General features: G+C 40.9%; 1 protein-coding gene across 1 annotated transcript; it reads right to left on the reverse strand.

The window, feature by feature from the left end:
* Nucleotides 1-14,603: 14,603 nt before the first annotated feature.
* On the reverse strand, nt 14,604-19,398 carry cd28 (CD28 molecule). Its single transcript, XM_082508941.1, has 5 exons — nt 19,196-19,398; nt 17,532-17,740; nt 16,720-16,876; nt 16,471-16,625; nt 14,604-15,091 (listed from the first exon to the last, which is right to left on the reverse strand). Exons 1-5 carry the CDS (start codon nt 19,266-19,268, stop codon nt 14,981-14,983), a joined length of 705 nt encoding a protein of 234 aa, XP_082365067.1. The 5' UTR covers nt 19,269-19,398; the 3' UTR covers nt 14,604-14,980.
* Nucleotides 19,399-19,612: the final 214 nt, after the last annotated feature.

Raw genomic sequence — 19,612 nt, forward strand, 5'->3', positions numbered from 1 at the left:
GCCAAGATATCCACAAGTCCTTGACCTCCCTCTGACACGGGAAGAAAGAACACAGATGCCTTAAGCCAATCCTGCCCGGACCAGAAAAAATCCACAATGAACATCTTTAACCAGCCCAGCAGGTGGAACCAACCCCGCAAGCTTGTGCCACAGGGACGAGATTATTGGCAATCAGAGCCCTACCCCTATATGACAGCTGGGGTAGCAACCATGTCCATTTAGACAACTTGGACTCAACTTTTTCCTGTACGCCCCTCAGTTCGTTTTCTGAAATTGTTCGTTACCTATAAAAAGTCTCAGTGTCTTAATACCATTCCTTCCCCAGCACATATTTCCTGGCAGGGTTGGACTGTTCTCCACCCACCATTTACTGACCAATAAGGCCTCACTTTTGTCCCAGTTAACTTTGGCCGAAGAAGCCTTTTCATACATATTTAACCTCTCACTCAGTTCATTCACATCATGTTGATTACTAATAAAGATTTTAACATTATCAGCATAAGCAGAAACAACTACCGAAGAACTGTGACCCATTCCCGGTAGGGAAAGACCTTTTAATTTTCTCAATCCAAATAAAAGAGGCTAAACTATATAGCTGACCAGAAATGGGACAACCCTGCCTAATACCTCTATGAACTAATACAGGGTTACTAAACCTACCTGTCACCTTCACTACACAACTAGCATTGGTGTAAAATAATGACACCCAAGAAAGAGAAACATTTCCCACACCAAATGCTTGCAAGGCCGAAAAAAGAAAAGTATAATCTACACGATCAAAAGCCTTCTCCTGATCAACAGAGATAATCCCCACATTTAGGTCACATGTCTCACAGACAGCAAAAACATCTCTCATAAGAAATAAGTTGTCTAACACAGATCTGTCTGGAACACAGGAAGACTGATCCACTGGAATCAGGAGTTCAATAAAACATTTCAGCCTCTTGGATGACACCTTTGAAATAATTTTATAGTCTACATAAAAAAGTCACTGGTCTCCAGTTTTTTAACAAGGCAAGGTCCCCCTTTTTAGGCAGCAGAGAGAGTGCACCCTGCTGGCAAGAAACTGGAAGTGTACCCCTAACAAAAGAATCATTAAACACATCCAGAAGATCGTTCCCTAATACATTCCAGAAATGTTTAAAAAGTCCGCAGGTAAACCATCTATTCCTGGAGATCTCCCAGAAGCCATCTGTGTAACCGCTGTTGTAAGTTCCTCCAATGTCAAGTCCGTGTTTAAAGATTCCTGATCCTCTGAAGTGAGTTGAGGAAGCCCTTGAAGAAGTTCTGCTACCACTGCTTCATCACAGTTGCATTCTAAAAGAGATTAGTAAAACTCCATTACAAGTCTTCTCATCTCAGCTGGATCTGTTGTAACTTGGTCGTTTCGCAGATGAAGGCAGACCATCTGTCTCTTCCGTGCGACTGACTTCTCCAAATTAAAAAAGAATGTTATTGGTGCGTCCATGTCCCTAAACTTTGTAAACCGAGCACGAATCAGAGCCTCGTTAACTCTCTCCTGAAGAAGAGTAACTTCATCCTTTTATGATACAGTAAATCCTGCTGATTATTCTGACTAACAGAAACACTCTCCAAGTCTGTTATTTCCTGTTCCAGTTGCCGAATCACCCTCCTAATGTTGTCAGTGGATTTATAAGTATATTGCTGGCAGAAATTCCTGATTTGGACTTCCACTACCTGCCACCACCCAATCAGGGATTGAAAATCATGTTTCTTTGATCTCCAGAAAATTTTCACAAAAGTAAAATCAAGTAACAGTTCAGTGTTAAAATGCCAAAAAGATTTCTGTGTCCCTGTAACAGTAGGAACCAATTCCATTAAAATCGTGTCGTGATCTGTAAACCCAACAGAAACAATGTGGCAATTCATTACACGAGTGCTATAAGATCCAGACAGATAAAACCTGTCTAACCTGGCTGCACGGCATCTACCTTCAGCTATTCTGACCCAGGTATGCTGTCTACTCCTTGAATTATTTCTTCTTCACACATCAATCAGGTCCATCTTTGTCAAAACATGAGACAAGAAGTTGGAAGACTCAAAATGTGTTTCCTGACCTGTTCTGTCCAGCATATAATCAACACAGCAATTCCAGTCTACACCCAAAATAATACATTCACTGGAATCTATAAGACTTAAGTTGTCTTCCAACATTTTAAATTGATGTTTCTGTTCTGGACCATAATTTGATTCCTACACTTTAATAAAATGAATGACAACACCTTGAATTTCTGCCTTGACTTGTAAAATTCTGCCATTAATATATTCTGCACTTGCCAAAATTTGGATGTCCAGAGTTGGTGAAATAAAATACCGACCCCTGCACAGCAGTTAGTTCCATGACTAAATATGCATTGCTCCTTCCAGCTTACCCCCTTTCTATTTCAATAACATTGTCACTATGGGTTTCTTGTGAAATAAAAAAATACATCTAGCTTCTTCTCTTTGATAATTTCTGTAATCAAAGCTCTCTTCTGTGCATCCCTCCCCCATTTATATTCAAAGAGGCCACCTTTAGATGTTCTATATTGAGAGAAGGAAGAAAAGCAGTGAAGAAGAAAAAGTATATAAGAAACACAGAGTGATGTCTGACCATCTTGCGATTAATAATAAGATTTTACTTTTTCCTCAAATGAGTTTTAACTGCTCTTTTCCCCCCGTCTTAAATTAGTAACATGTTTCCTTAAACAATATCGTTTCTTCTCATTCAGGAGATCCACATCAACAACTTTCTGTATTGTCTTCACAGACTGAATAAACTTATCAACGTCAGGAAAACAGTCCGTCACCAAAACTGATCTTCCATAACTATCGTCCAAGAATGAGTTAATTTCTTCTAAAGAGTACAAATTTTCAGTTTGGGAAACACTTTCCGCAACTGAGAAACACTCTATGTTTGCCATACTGTCACCATGGCAACCAGTCTGCGTCGTAGATTCTCCCTCTACCTTTCTCCCCAATCCAACCTGTTCAGTTTCTTCCACAGTCACCACCAACAGCACCTGCTCCACCGAAGTGCTGGCTGAGAAAACAGTCCTACTATGTAATAATAGAAACATGACGAAAAAGTTTGAAATAAACAACAGCTCTCAATCCTACTCATGACATGCTCCACCACCAAACTCCCAGCATGCAATGCAGAAAGAAAGAAAGAAAGAAAGAAAGAAAGAAAGAAAGAAAGAAAGAAAGAAAGAAAGCACTGGTGCAGCGTTCGATACTGTCGACCATAATATCCTATTAGAGCGATTAGAACATGCTGTAGGTATTACAGGTACTGCACTGCAGTGGTTTGTATCATATCTATCTAATAGACTCCAGTTTGTGCATGTAAATGGAGAGTCCTCTTCACACACTGAGGTTAATTATGGAGTTCCACAGGGTTCAGTGCTAGGACCAATTCTGTTTACATTATACATGCTTCCCTTAGGCAGCATCATTAGAAGACATAGCATACATTTTCACTGCTATGCAGATGACACCCAGCTCTATCTGTCCATGAAGCCAGATAACACACACCAATGAGTTAAACTGCAGGAATGTCTTAAAGACATAAAGACCTGGATGGCCGCTAACTTTCTGCTTCTTAATTCAGATAAACCTGAGGTTATTGTACTCGGCCCTGAAAAGCTTAGAAATATGGTATCTAACCAGATTCTTACTCTGGATGGCATTACCTTGGCCTCCAGTAACACTGTGAGGAACCTTGGAGTCATTTTTGACCAGGACATGTCCTTCAACGCACATATTAAACAAATATGTAAGACTGTTTTCTTCCATTTGTGCAACATCTCTAAAGTTAGAAATATCCTGTCTCAGAGTGACGCTGAAAAACTAGTTCATGCATTTATTACTTCCAGGCTGGACGACTGTAATTCATTATTATCAGGAAGTCCTAAAAACTCCCTGAAAAGCCTTCAGCTAATCCAAAATGCTGCAGCAAGAGTCCTGACAGGGACTAGAAAGAGAGAGCAGATTTCTCCTGTTTTGGCTTCCTGTTAAATCCAGAATTCAAAATCCTGCTCCTCACATACAAGGTCTTAAATAATCAGGCCCCATCTTATCTTAATGACCTTGTAGTACCATATCACCCTATTAGAGCACATCGCTCTCGCTCTGCAGGCCTACTTGTTGTTCCTAGAGTATTTAAAAGTAGAATGGGAGGCAGAGCCTTCAGTTTTCAGGCCCCTCTTCTGTGGAACCAGCTTCCAGTTTGGATTCAGGTGACAGACACTATCTCTACTTTTAAGATTAGGCTTCAAACTTTCCTTTTTGCTAAAGCATATAGTTAGGGCTGGACCAGGTGACCCTGAATCCTCCCTTAGTTATGCTGCAATAGACGTAGGCTGCCGGGGATTCCCATGATGCATTAAGTTTTTCCTTTCCAGTCACCTTTCTCACTCACTATGTATTAATAGACCTCTCTGCATTGAACCATATCTGTTATTAATCCTGGACCTGCTTCCAGGCCCAAAGTAGTCTGCGTTTAATATGGCTTTTGTGTTGTTAACATGTTTAAAGTTTGTATCTTCTTCTATTTAATTTCCAAAAGCCCCTAAAACAGTCAGTGTTCACTGTTGGCCTCTCTCAGCTTTTATTACCGCTAATCATTTATTTAAGCTCTGTTTTTAAGCCTTTCCGATGTAACTACAGCCCAGCCCATGCAGCAGTATATGAATGACTAACCTCGTATTGTGGATGGATTATCTCAGTTGTTCTCCTGGCTGAAGTTTGGTTCTTTTACAGCATCCTGCCATGCGATTACATTTGTTCCTGACCACCGAGAACACTCACGTTAACTTTTATCGAGTGGAAGAAAAGTTAGCTTGTTTATATTATGCTAACATAGCTGTGTCACTAGCGGTCACGTAGCACATCATTATATACCAGCTAGCCCAACTTCAGTAACCCTACAAACGTCACTGCTGTTTAGTTTTCTGTCTTCATTTATGTTGGAAGTGATAGCAGAGCTGTACGTTTGAATTGTTTCAGAAATCTCTCAGTCAGAACATGCTATATTGTATTTAGATGGAAACTAGCGAGCTAACTCCCTGCTAACTTCTAACTCCGTTAAATGTCATAAATTCCGTTTTCATGGATGCCTGGATGTTAAACTCAGTTGTTACACCTGGTAGAGCAGAACGCTGATCATTTTATTAAAGATGAAAGACTTTAGACAGTTTTTCAACTCTCAGTAATGCCATAGTGATCGTTTGATATATGGACCTGCAGTGGAGTTTAGGCTCAGACACGGCTAGTGACGTCAGGCTTAACGACCGAATAAGCAAGCGACTAATGCAGAAAACAGAGATTTTTAGATGGGAAACTTCTTGAAGTACACTGAGAGAGAAAGATAGAGAGTTATGCATGAAGTGTCATTTTATCGTGGTGGAAGCAAAACAGCAAAAGTAAGAGAGAATTCATGACAACGTTTATGTGAAGTGAAATGTGAATTGTAGTTTGGATTTTCTTTTGCTGCTGCTTCAGTCAATTTTGAATGGAAAGAGACAAAACCTGCAGCTTCAGAATCGCAAAAAGCGCAAAAAAAGACAAACACAAAGCGCGGATCCAAAGCATCAGAATCAGTGAAATCAGTGAAATCAGTGAAACCCTTTATCACCGTTCCTCTTCCCCGCTGTTTTTTTTCCTCCCTCTCTCTCTTTCTCCCTTCCCCCAGTCATGTCTGTCCCGTATGTAACAACTGAAAATAAAATAAAATAAACAATAAAAACAAAGGTCAATCAAATGGACCAATACGGCAAGGCCGGGATGGCCCATTTGATAAAATAAATCCGTTGGGCATCTTTCTGGGCTCTAGACAATAATTCTGATGGCAAAAGATCCAAACGGGACAGGCGAAAAAAAAAAAGAATCAGTGAAATATCGGCTTTCAGCCCCAACAGCGTGTCTGTGACGTGCCGTCGGGTCAGAACGCAGACATCTCACTGATTCTGCTGCGTCAGGTCGACGCTTCGTGTTTATGCCCTTGTGCAGAATCTGTATAGTGCTGATTTTCTAACACTGGAATATTTCTAACATTTTGAGTTATTTTCCAGTGTTAGAAAATCAGCACTGCTCAGTGTTAGCCATTGTTAATTTTAAAAACTGACTAGGTTACTTTTAAACATATAACACTGTCAAAAGTGTTAATTTAACACTCAACAGTGTTGTATTTAACACTCAGAGTTGTGGACCCATATAGACACTCTCTAGTGTTAATTTAACACTGGAGATTTTGCTGTGTAGTATCTATTTTTATTGGAAAATCAATTATCAAAACTCACCCCGAGAAACAGTGGACCACGAGAACAACGTTGGAAGATGATTCTGGGATCATCCTTGATCCACTGTTTCTAGGGGTGAGTTTTGATGATTGATTGATAGTTTCCACAATAGCCAACCAAGTGTACAAGGCTCTCCAGGAGGTGGACATATCCAAGTCTATCATAAAGAGAAGACTGCATGAAAGTAAATACAGAGTTTATTAAAGCAAAGAAGTGGAATTTTCTTGAACGGCCAAGGCAGCCACATGTCTGTCAGAGGGTACTGTCGCGGTCCCTCTGTCTTCCCTGCTGTCTCTCTCCCTCCTCCCTTCTCCTGGTGTTTGTTTTGTTTGTCTCTGTGTTCCTGCACAGGACTCGTTGTGGGTCCAAACCCCTGATTGAGCACACCTGCTATGAAGCACAACCTGCTCTTGATCACCTTGTTGTAAAAGCAGCTACTTAAGGTATTGGCTGAGGATCAATGTTTGCTGGATCGTTAAACCGAAACACTGGCTTCATCGTGTGTTTTTGCTCTACTTTCACCTTTGTGGATATTGACCCTCTGTTTCCCTGGGCACAGGTTTTCAGCTGGTGTGGTGAGGCTGACTCTGAGTGTGAGAGTGAGACACTTTGAACCCCTTCCCCCAGAGCACTTTTTCCCCTTTTCACATTTGTGATTGTTGGAAAGATTTTTGGCACGGTTAATAAACGCACTGATCTTCTGGCCATTAGACGTGACAAGAACAACATTTTTAAAGTCAATTTCCAAAGCCAACATATAAGTTGTATAATCTGTGTCAATGGAAAATTGTACTCAGTAGTCAGTATAATCTTTTAATGATATAAGTTTGCATATGGTAGAATACTGCATGTAATCATTAGTGTTTAGAAGTATATAGTTGGTGGCATATTGAAAGAATGTCTCATCCTAGGGGGTCTGTGACATTCCAAAGTGTTCTAGCATTCACCCCCACATCCTGGGCGCATGGGAGAGGTCGTACCTTGTTTTATTGTTTTACGGTAGGATTAACGTAGCTATGTCAGTTTTAGTCTAAGTGCCTTTTTACATATAGATGAACTGTTGGATTTTCCAGACCAGCAGGTTAAGGGAAGTCGTTTAAGGGGTCACACTCTGAAACACACACACACAAACAAACACACACACACACACACACACACACACACACACACACACACACACACACACATAAGCACCCACTGAAGTATAAATAAAGACCGGGGCAGTTTCTCAGCGCGAGTCTCAGTCTGGAGGCTGCCCTTGCTAGCAAGAAGTTCTGTGTGTTTCTCTTCTCTGAGTCTTTGCTGAAGAAGTGTTTTAGAGTATATTTCTTGACAATCTGGATGGCATAGTTATCAACAATCATAGAAAAGTGCTTCGCTATAAAAACAAAAAGAGACTGGAGGAGGCTGAATTTGCTTTTTTGTTTTATCTCAAAGAAAAACGGACCTCAGATACACCAGAAACCAGAACTGTAGGAGATTTGTAACCCTGATTTTGTCTGTGTGTTGTAATCATCTTGCTCATGCAGACAAAGATTTTACAGACACACAAACTGTCAACAACAGGATGTGGATTAACACTGCTGAGAATAATTATTCATATCACAGAACACAGTTTCTTTCAAAGAAAAATACTTTTTGCTGATAAAGATCATGGACACATGCACGCAACTGTAGCACAGACAGCAGTGATCAGTCGCACACGCTGTTTAGCAAACCATTTGTTTAACTTACACCACACTGACCAGTGGGGAGGTTTTTCTTACCAGCCCACTGTTGCTGCTTTTACAGATAAGGCAAAGGAACACAATGTTTTTCTATTTTTAACTCAAAAGTGTGACACTGACAATAACCTGTGCCACATAAAAATGTACAAGGTGGAGGCTGAAAGTTCAGGGGGGGAGTAATTACAAACACTGAACTGGAATGAAGGTTTATGACCAGTCGGAGCAACACTTTACATGACCATCATCACACACCAAAAGTAACAGTTGTGTTTTTAGCAATGATTTATCACAAATCCCAATTATTTTGATTCTCATAAATATTATGTTCATTTCATGATCCCCTTGCAAATCAGATATTACATTGCCTTTTTGCATTTCTTTTTGTCTTTTTGCAAAAACTCCCCAGATGGCAGCAGGATTTCTGGTATCAGATGAGATTTACTACGTCTTTGTTCAGAAGCACAGAAAGTACAAAAGTGGCTTCCAGAAAGAACCTGTTGATAAAAAAGCTCAGACTTGTTGGAGCCAGCAAAAAAAGTTTAGTAACTCAGTAATTACACGTGTGCTGAGCAGGAAAGCAGCTCAAACTCATAAACCATGTTGGTTTCCGTCTTTGCCTGCCAGGAACAGAAATAAGATTGTGCTGTGGTCAGTGGAGGAAGTTGTGTTTCTGCTGAGGCTGCTGAAGGGCAGAATCAAATGCATGAATCTCTGGAGCCTCCTCGCCCTGTGTCGATGATTCACACAGATGCCGTTGGCGTCGGTACCACGAGTTCTGTTTTTTGCTAACATGTCTGCCATGGCTTATAGACATATGAGGTCATCGGTGAAAATAATTATTCTGTTATACTGTATACACGATTATAACTGCTGGACAGGCAGGCGTTCATGAGCTCAAAGATGCAGGCATGAATCCTGATATTTCAGAAGTATTTCATTCAGACACTGTCATTGATGCTAATTCGAAAATGCTGCTGAACCTGCACCTGCTCGATTTGCATGTTTTAATAGACCGGATGTGGTCAAAGCTGTTGCCCTCTCTATCGAGGTCAGAGTTATTAATGACTTCTTTAAATCCCATCTTCACTATATCACACATGTTGACCATGGTGGAGAGGAGCCTTATTTGTTACAATGCTAAATCAATGAAGCTCATTTACTTGCTAATGCTTGCTGTACTTTTACATGAACGGCAGGTCGTTACTGATCTCAGAGCCTTTAAAAGGCCTGTGGCACACAGTAGTCTCCCATGAGCTTAAAGTCAAAGACCAGAGGTTTATCCATAAGACAGTGTTCTAGACAGTGTTGAGGGGAGACAAACCCTACCACTCTATTTTCCCAAACCTCAACAGCTTCTTTCCAGTGCATAAACCTAACCAGTGATCTACTATATAACAGCTGTGGTCGGTAACTTACTTACGTGCATCGAAGGCATGAACGCTGTGGTACTCTGGGGCTTTTAATGACTAATGCAAAGATTGTCACATTTACCTTTTAAATAACTTTTCAACTGCAAAATCTGGTGTACAAATTGGGAATGATTTGGGAACAAATCCGTAATTATATTTTTAGGCATGTAAATACAAATACAGTGAAGGGCTAATGTTTCATTTGCTGAAGACTGGTGTTGCATCTAGCTGATGGCATGGAGATACTTTCTCTCTAAATAATAAAATAAGTAATTTTGCAGGAGGTTTCACAAAAAAACACAATTCAGCAACTCATCAACAACTCATCAACAACTCAACACAACGTCACAGAAAAAAGGTTATAATCGGTGATGTTGGTTTACGGCCACCTCTCCTCAGCACCATAGCTCCTTAGATGCTAAAACACTGTGAGCCTGAGGTGGCAGCTGCGCATGAATATGTCACAGTGAAGTTAATCCAGTGTGATCCATTAATAAGTATATCTGTCACCAGGAGAGGCAGTTGGTTTCAGCCGACAAAAAGTGGCTGGAGGGGTTAAAGTGGCTGACCCACTTTAACCTGGGCCTGATTAGTAGCTGCAGTCCTCTGGTTTATGGCCGAGTGTATAAGGATCTAAAGACACACGAGACTCAGAGTGTCAACATGCTAATGCATTTGTGCTATAAAAAACTATTCTATGGACTTGTGTTATTTTTTTCTGGGGGCTTTTCAGGTTTCTTATTGTCTTAGTTCCTTCAACGAAGACGGTGATGATAATTGTTTTTCACATTGTAACATTGTTTCAGCCTTAAAACACTCAGTGAGAAAACCGCTGAGTCAGGAACCTGAATCAGAATCAGAATCAGAATCAGAATCAGAATGGGTTTATTGCCAGATGTTGAGGTTTACAACATTAGGAAATTGCTGCGGAAAGTCCCATTAGCAGCAGAAGTAGGGCAGCTCTTATCAGTTGATAAACCAAGTTACACGAGTTGCATCTCAAGCTGATTGAGTGATTTACCATCATGTTAAATAGGTTGCTGATTATTGAAATGGTTATTTGAAAGTAATTTTAAAGATTATAAAATTCATTTTAAAGTAATTCCGACCGTTAAATATGACCATCTCTGCCAGCCAGATTCAGCTCTTTTTAAATGGGGTACTTTCTGGATTTGTTTTGTTTTTTCAATTTTCCAGTCAGTCACTCTAAAACTGTTATTCAGAAACTGTTTGACAGCAGTCATCAGGATTATCCATGAATAACACCTTTGGTGACAGTGGGAGGGAAAAACTCCCTGGTAACAGGAAGAAACCTCCAGGCACTGTGACTGGGGTGAGGGGAGGATCAGGAGCTGCTGAAGAGAACCAGAGATTAATAATAACTAATGATTAAATGCAGAGTGGTGTATAAACACATAGTGAGCTAAAAAGGTCAGTGAAGAAGAAACACTCGCCAGCAGCACTGACCTATTATAGCATAAGAGAGGATTCAGGGTCACCTGATTCAGCCCAAATACATGTTTTATCAGAAGTTTCCAGTTTTAATAAAGCTCTCATTTCCATGTGCTCTATAAATTACCTATAGGCTTCTCTTGAAGAAGCTGAAGGCTTCTGCTTTTAAATACCCTTGGATGTTCTAATAGGGTGATATGGTACTACAAGGTCATTAAGATAAGATGGGGCCTGATTATTTAAGACCTTGTATGTGAGGAGCAGGATTTTGAATTCAATTCTGGATTTAACAGGAAGCCAAAACAGGAGAAATCTGCTCTCTCTTTCTAGTCCCTGTCAGGACTCTTGCTGCAGCATTTTGGATCAGCTGAAGGCTTTTCAGGGAGTTTTTAGGACTTCCTGATAATAATGAATTACAGTCGTCCAGCCTGGAAGTAATAAATGCATGAACTAGTTTTTCAGCGTCACTCTGAGACAGGATATTTCTAACTTTATGCAGACTGCACAAATTTAAGAAAACCCACATTTGTTTAATATATGCATTAAAGGACATCTGATCTATGTTGTATGGCATTCAATGCAACTGAAAGTCTGCATCCTCATCGAACAGATTTTTCTTCAGACTAATACAACAGCCTTATACGTGTGTAGTAGTGAGTAACCTGTGCTCTAAAACCTTCAACTGCAAGTTGAAAAAGAGCATTATTATATTGTTTTTCTCAAAGCGCTAATTAGCAGATGGTCCTGGTAGACACGTCTGTAGCCTACACAGGGTTAAATCCAGATCTGCTGCAGGTACTTTTTCATGGTATGATACTAATCTGTACTATCAACAAAAACAGAGGAACCGTGCATGTCTCTGTGGTTTATGTCGCACACACATGTGCACAAGACTTCCAGTAGCAACTTTTCAGCAACTGTCAGTGGCTCTAAACTGCAGCACAATGCTTTCTCATCATTTAAAGCTCTAACTAGCACCATCTACAGTCCAAAGCACTGTGTTACATGCTACCCTGTCACACTCTGTCAAAAATGCTTTCATAATTCTGATTTAACCATTGTGGCAACAAGTTATAAGATAAGATAAGATAGAACTTTATTAATCCCTCGGGTGGGTTCCTCTGGGAAATTCGATTTCCAAAAAGCACAGCACCGACAGAAGTTACAGTTACAGAATATTATATATATATATATACACACACACACACACACACACACACACACACACACACACACACACACACACACACACACATATATAAATACAGAGACAAATATAAATAAAATATACAAAGTCGATAAATAGAATAAATAGGAATAAAAAATAAAAATACAAGTGAATTGCACATTTCAAGTATGTAACAAGTTATGTAATGAGGTGCTCAAATAAAGGTTCTGGGCTTGTAGCTTCAGCAGGAAATAAATATGCTTTGCACATTTCATTTGATGTTGAGACAAAACTGAGAGAGTCTCCTTTATTTCAAAAAGTTTCATTTTCATTGTTGTTGTTGTTCTTTTGGCTGCTCTGTTCAGCTGCGACCATGACAGGCCCCCAAGGATTTTAAGACCACGTTTAATGCTGGGCAGACACTGTGCGATTTTTTCAGTCACGTTATTCAGCTCCTGCTCAAACTGCACAATTGACTCGCAGGGGTTAGAAGTTCATAGGTCACGATGCAGGTCTCACACTATACGGCCCGATGCTCTGATGCAACCTGAGTGCTCACACTGTGCGTCCATAACATGAAGCTTATAACAGAAAATCTGTCGCTCGCTCTCTCTGTCTTTCACTCACACAGACACACCACCACCATCAACTTTGCTAAATTGCTAATGAAAAACATGATCAGGCAGCTGTGATTGAGCAGCAGTGTCGATCCAACTATTTTCACGGTTGTTGTGTCGTGATAATTTTGTGAGGCCACATCGAAAAGGCTCGGATGAGCTTGCCATAGTTCTACAAGTTGTGCCTCCATCGCTTGTGTCCAGATCACACGCTGCACAGCCGTGCTGCTCTGTCTTTTTCGCTGACATTTGTGTTTGCGCGTGCGCAGTGTGACAAACTGCGGTGACACCCTCACGACCAAGCGATTGATGATCGGGAGCTGGTCGTGAGGTGTCAATCGTGTCTCGTTACCCCACGTATACTACACAATGCACGACGCACGATGAAGGCCAAAATCGGGCCAATCACCAAAACGGTCGCACGACTCAAAAATCGTCTCAAAATGGGCCAAAAATCGCACAGTGTGAGCCCAGCATAAGGGAAAAAAACAGCAAACCTTTTACTTACTTTATACATGCAGTTTTTATGCACCAATAATTCTGAGAACCAGCAGCAGACAAACAATATTTCAGTCTTCATCCCAGTGTATCCAGGCTTGGTTGGGCTGTCAAGTGATCAGTGACGTCCGAAGCTGCTGCTGCTGCAGTATCTGATTCAGTGGTTTATACAGAAGTGAATCTTTAGTGGGATTTGTGCTGTGTTGCGGTGATTTTGTGTGAGAGATCGTAAACCCATGTGGGATATACTGAGAGACATGGAGCGAGCAAGAAAGAGAGGATGTTCTGCTGTATAAAAAATAAATAGAATAACCTTATGTGTTGTTTTTATGATATTAAACAGAAGCTGTCATTTCAAGTTGTAGATGCAAGCTGCTCTTCACGCAACTTTTGCTTTTGGCCACAAGATGGCACCAAAGAGGACTAACAGAACACAACACTAACACAAGCTTCAGTGCTTCAGACAGCTTCATTTGGCCGTCACTAGATGCTGACGCTATATAAATAAAATGAAATGAACTGAACTAAAAGAGGCAGTTTTACTGCAGTAAGAAAACACTTAAGTGATCTTAAAAGAAGCCATGGCTCTGCAATGATTCAGACAATATACTGTATACACAGAAAAGGGGAGAGAGGACGTTCCTGGGGAACACTGCTGACTGATGAGACTGATCAGTCAACCATTTCATTTCCACTGCATCTTACATGCCCCCACCTGCCACCCCTGCTGCACATGTAAGCTGTTTTCACCTCGGATCCATTTTTACCTTGTTAGCCTCTTTATTACAGTTGAATCATGACCACTGACCTTAACCGAGGCAGGTGAGGCCTGGAGTTCTTTAGATGCTATTGTGGATTCTTTTATGAAAAGAGATGAGTGGAAAAAGCTCCATATATCATACATATGATGCATACTAAGTCAGCTGATCAAGCCCTAACTTTAAGATGTATCAAAAAAAGCTTGAAGCCTAACCTTAAAAGTAAAGAAGGTGTCTGTCTCCCAAACCCAAGCTGGGAGCTGGTTCCAGGGAAAAGGAGCCTGAACGCCAAAGGCTCTGCCTCCCATTCTACTTTAGGAACAACAACAGGTCAGTAAGCAGGGCTCCAACACCTTTGATGAGCCATAGTTTATGCAGTGAGACACATGATAAATATGCTATATGTGTCGTTATTGTCTGTGCCATGTGGACGTCCTCTTGTCAGTATTTATCTGTTGGCTTCTCTGTTATTTGACATAACAGCAAAGAAATAGCCTGTTTGTACACAACGAGGCTTATTCTGATTTAAAGGACTTTTAGAAAAGTCCTGAAAACTATTAAAAAGTGTTTTCCAAAAATGTCTCCTGTTGCAACAACACATATTTATATTTTTCAAATAACAAAAGTACAATTTAAAGTCAAAAAACTTTATTTTGTGTTAACATCCAACATGAATACATGAACATTTGCTTTGCATTACAACAATAACAATAGTTGCAGTAAAAGACAGCTATCATTGTACTCTTTTAATTATCCCAAGCATTGCATTTTAAGTTGCATTTAAGCTGTGCACAATACAAGTGATTTTACATCTAAACTCAATGGAAAATTAAAGCTACAGCTTTTTACCATCATTTGAGTTTACAAGAATGTAAACATTATTTTTTCACTTAAAAAGTAAAATGTTATTTTGGTGTTTTTCATCAGTCGTCAAAGAGGTGAAAATGATCATCCCCACCCCGCTCACTAGGTAGAAGCAATAATATTATTCTAACGCTTCTGAGCCAAAGAAAAATCTGCCCTGCACACGATAGCTCCACCATCAGCGTTCACATGTTACACACGATGTTTTCACATGGACCTGAAGCTCCGTCCACCTTATGAAGCGTGCCAGGCCACGGCCTCAGCATTTCTCTCCTCCCCCGTTCACATTGGACAGTCTGAAAATGGAAAGCATGCAGATGTTAATGGAGTGAATAATTATCATCGCTTTCGATGGATAGTATGCAGCAGAGCCTGACAGCTACGTGGAAGGAAAAGGTCACATGATTTGTCTGTGACACGAGAGGCTTATGGAAAGATTTGACCTTTGAAGGATAAAGATTTCTGTCAGCCTGACATATTGTGTTTCTCTTGTTGATCTTGAATAATCCTTTACACCACTGAGACTTTCATGCCATTAGTACTCTTGGACTGTTAACCATGAATATGTGCATAAATATACTACTACTTTATGCCTTAACCGATAAACAGGCTAAAACACTGAGAAGTGATTGGAAAGAAATAAGTGGGGCAAACTGAGGTCAAGAAAGGTTTCTGCAAGGTTGCTGTAAGGCTGTCAAAGTGGAGAAAAAACCCTACAAAGTGAAAGAGTTCTCTTTACAGTTGTTACAGTATCAACAAGAGAACTACTTTCTGGAAACCAGGCAGCTGAGCTGGGACGGCACGTGGAGGATGCAGCATGCAACACTGGCTGCAGCTCAGGTGGCAGAGCAGGTCAGCCACTAATCAGAAGGTCGGTGGTTCGATCCCCGTCTGCCTCCTGGCTGCATGCCAAATGTCCTTGGGCAAGATGCTAACCCCGTGTTTTCCTGCTGGTGGTGGTCAGAGTGGCGCCAGTGTCCGGCAGCCTCGCCTCTGTCAGTGCGCCCCAGGGTGGCTGTGGCTACAATGTAGCTGCCACCACCAGTGTGAATGTGTGTGTGAATGGGTGAATGACTGGTTGTGTAAAGCGCTTTGGGGTCCTTAGGGACTAGTAAAGCGCTATATAAATACAGGCCGTTTCCTGATCCTGCACAGCCACAATAATTTGTAGCTTTGGCTGAAATTTTAAAACATGCTAGAAACAATTTTAGAAACATCAATTTTGTTTGTGCAGAGGGCAGAACACCCCATGGGGTGCCCGAGCACACAGGAAGTGATTTTCCTAAATAGCATGGTAGAAAAACGTTTCCATGTCTCTGAAACTGCTCTGGACGAGGAGCGAAACATCAGTGGCTCGCAGCTGATAAATGCCTCGAGGCTAAAAGAAAACACAAAACTGCTTTACTGCTTTTTAAACAACCCGTGCAGCGTCATGGTTCAGTGCCTCGTGTTTGCTCTTTCATAAGTGAAACTGTAATATTCCACGTGAAAAATTAGAACCAGTTACCTTCTGTAAGGCAGTTAGCCAATGACTGATGATTCACACCACAGAGTCACACTCTTTGCATCAGAAACAGTTCATTGTGTTGGAGTCAGGTTGCTGTGATACTACTAATTAGAAATAAATACTAATCAAATTCCCGATAAAGACAAAATAAATGAATAATGTTCTGACCTGGAAGTAGATGATGATGATTAAGACACAAATGATTGCGATCACCAGGACAACCACAGGAACACTGACAGGTGCCGTGTTATCATCATCTCCCTCTTCTTCACCCTGGTGCTGACTTTGCCTCTGAGTTTCCTGCATGGGGCAGCTGGAGCTGTCTGTGAACGCAGAACAGGAAACGTAAGACTGAAAAAGTGATGTGCACTCAAAATTTCAGCTCTGTGGATAAACATGGCAGTGCGGTCGCCTCACCGAGGACATGAATGAGTGTGCCATTGCCAATAAGCCGCAGGTACGGTGGTGGGTAGAAGATCTGTATTTCACAGCGATACATATCTGTGTCAGTGGCATTCAGTCCAGAGAGTGTCACCTCCACAGTGTCATGTGTGGTCTCAGCAGTGCACTCCACCTGAAATGTGCAGGACATCATTGTACCTCAACACTCCGTGCACAAGTTTCACACTTTGTATTTTGTATTTCAGTCTAATGTTTGTGCCATTTGTAAGAGTGCAATCTTCAGTTTAATGTATAATGAAGAAAAAGAATATTTATGGAGGAAGAAATATACATTTGTAGGACGGGATCTGGATTCTTAATGTCTGACACCTTGTTCACTAAAGACGTCTCATGCATGCAGTTTGCTGAGCACATGAACCACCTTCGTTTGGTAACTGAGGGTAAATTAAGGGTGTAGTGAAAGTGGGCTTCTTCAGTTGTGAGCCATGATATAAATATGTTTATATAGCGCTTTTCCACTCTGAGCACTGAAAGCACTTTCATAACTTCATTCCCACGAGCACTGTTTTCTCTGCTTTCTAACATTCACACACCAGTGGATGCATCGGAGGGCAACATGGGGTTTAGTACCTCGCCCAACGATATTTGGCATGCTGACTGGAACAGAAGGAGGTGGAACCACCAACCTTCCAATTAGTAGGTGACCTGCTCGACCACCTGAGTTTTTAAGCATAAAGTGTTATCTTGTGTCACTAGCAGGTCGCAGTGGCAGATTCCTGAAGAAAACTCAACCTTAACAGGCAAAAAAGCACAAAAACAATAATTACCTGTTCTTTTTGCTCCATACGTGTCTCTCTCTGGTCCGTGAAGTTAAGGATGGAGAAGCAGATTTCTTGGTGGCCATGGAGGCCCTTCAGCACAGTGACTCTGGCCTCCTCAGGGTATGGGTATTTCAGGCTTTGTGGATGAATAACACACTGAATCTGTGCCACACCATTGGTGCTGACCACTCTGTAGGGCTGGGTCACTTTCGTAGCTGGCGTGAGAAAAGGTATAAGTGACTATTAGTAGTAGCAATGAAGAAGCAAATACATTACTATCAGCTAAAACCATTTACATATCAGAGTCCAGTTCCAATGGAGCACTCAAAGAAAGAAACGTATATATAAATCTTTTCATATAACGACAAATGAGCTAGCACAAGGAAATAATAAAATTATGGGAGCAAATTCTGGGTTTTGTAAGCTTTGTATGGATTAAACAGACAGGACACAACCTTTGGAAAACCTCACAGGAGCTAAGACACGATGCTCTTCTTTCTGAGAGCTGAGGTGAGGATGAGTGTTTGGAAAGGCCGTCTGACTCCTCCAGTTCAAAAGTTATCAAATTTGAATTGTTGTTTCATTGGTTTTCCTCCAAGCCGAGTCCTTTCAGAGATTCTCAGAAGTTTGGCATTGACAAACTCAACATGCGTCATGTTACTTTACCCCCTCCTGTTACTCTGTGTTTGAATGTCTATCGAGCTGATAGTTAAATTCAGCACCGACCTACTGAAGGCCTGCTGAACAGTGACATTTAATATACCTGAATTGTTTAATCCTACATTAGAAATTCCATGACTCTTTTATGTTTTTCATCACACGACGATTCATGATGTGCTTGTTGAAAATTAATTGGAATACATTAAATTTGCTTGGCTCCTTTCCTGGCTAGCACTTTAAAAGCTAAAACCACATTACAATGCCTTATAATACAGTTAGCTGAATCCACAAGGAGCAGTAAACTTCAGAGCCACAGCAGCAAAATGGTTCAGCTAAGGACAGCTGAACTATCTATCAAAAAGAAATATTGCTGAAGATTCACTTTATGATCAGTTTTGTCATTCTGGTGGCAAAACGTCTGGATCCAAGGGTCACTCCACCTGTCAAATGAATGCCCGTTCTGTGATTACATCCTGCAAACTAAAGGTTTCAGCAGTCTTCACATGTATTTAATATTTTCCATGTATCGCGTCTGAAATGATGACTTCTTTTAAATACAGAAAATACCACCTGACACCTGAAAACCTTACATGTTTCACGTCACTGATGCTGGGCTTGGCACCAGTTTTACGTTTTAAGTCAACAGTAAGTCTTAAACTTGCTCATGTAGGAGCAAAGTGTGTCTACACAGCTCCACCATTAAAGCTTCCAAGCTACTTTATATGTCTGCTCATGTGGAAATGTAGTCACTGTGGTACATGGTCCAGCAGCTAGTTAACATATGTTTGGTGTCCCAACGAATCCTGTCAGAACTGCCCTCAGGTTCTTCAATGTGCCCCACAGAACACAAAGCTTCAATGGTTTTGCATGACTGTGGCACCATTGTCTTTATCTGTAGTGCTGTTTAATCTGATTCCAGTCTCATTCGCTTTTCTTGTTCGTAATGAACTTAAAAATAATGTTTTTTAAAGTGTTACAAAAATCATCAGTAAAAGGCTGTTTATACTCACCGCTCCACACAGGCAGGCAGAAGCTAAGAGCTGTCAACACAATCCATCCCATCATACAGTGAGTCAGGAACATCCTACACTGCTACACAGAAAGCCACAGGCACTTAAAATGATCCTTAAGCTGGCGATCACTCACACTGAGCAAATTTGACAGAAATACATGAAAATGAGTGAAACTCATCTTTATATTTCCTTACGGTGCTGTCATGGAAACTGTGCAGCAGCACAGGAAATGATGACGAGGTTTTGCCGGTAAGAGAGATGGCAACGTGGTTGTGGTTCTGCTGGAACACTGAGAAAAACATGAATTTCATTTTTCTATGATTTTAATGAACTAGTTTAATAGCAGCATCCTCTGTCTGAAGAAAACAGAAGAAGCTGCTCAAAACATGAAAAAACAAAGAAAGGAAATCATGG

Source organism: Aulonocara stuartgranti (genome assembly GCF_965226115.1).
Source record: "Aulonocara stuartgranti genome assembly, chromosome: 16".
Classification (NCBI taxonomy): Eukaryota; Metazoa; Chordata; class Actinopteri; order Cichliformes; family Cichlidae; genus Aulonocara; species Aulonocara stuartgranti.

What these genes read in the sequence shown, in the direction of transcription:
- cd28 (XM_082508941.1), bottom strand. Translation starts at nt 19,268, where the DNA reads ATGTTCCTGACTCACTGTATGATGGGATGGATTGTGTTGACAGCTCTT. An exon ending in GTATGGAGCAAAAAGAACAG is followed by an intron (nt 16,877 to 17,531) that starts GTAATTATTGTT and finishes TGCACATTTCAG; the next exon opens with GTGGAGTGCACTGCTGAGAC. An exon ending in TCATCATCATCTACTTCCAG is followed by an intron (nt 15,092 to 16,470) that starts GTCAGAACATTA and finishes TTCCATTTTCAG; the next exon opens with ACTGTCCAATGTGAACGGGG.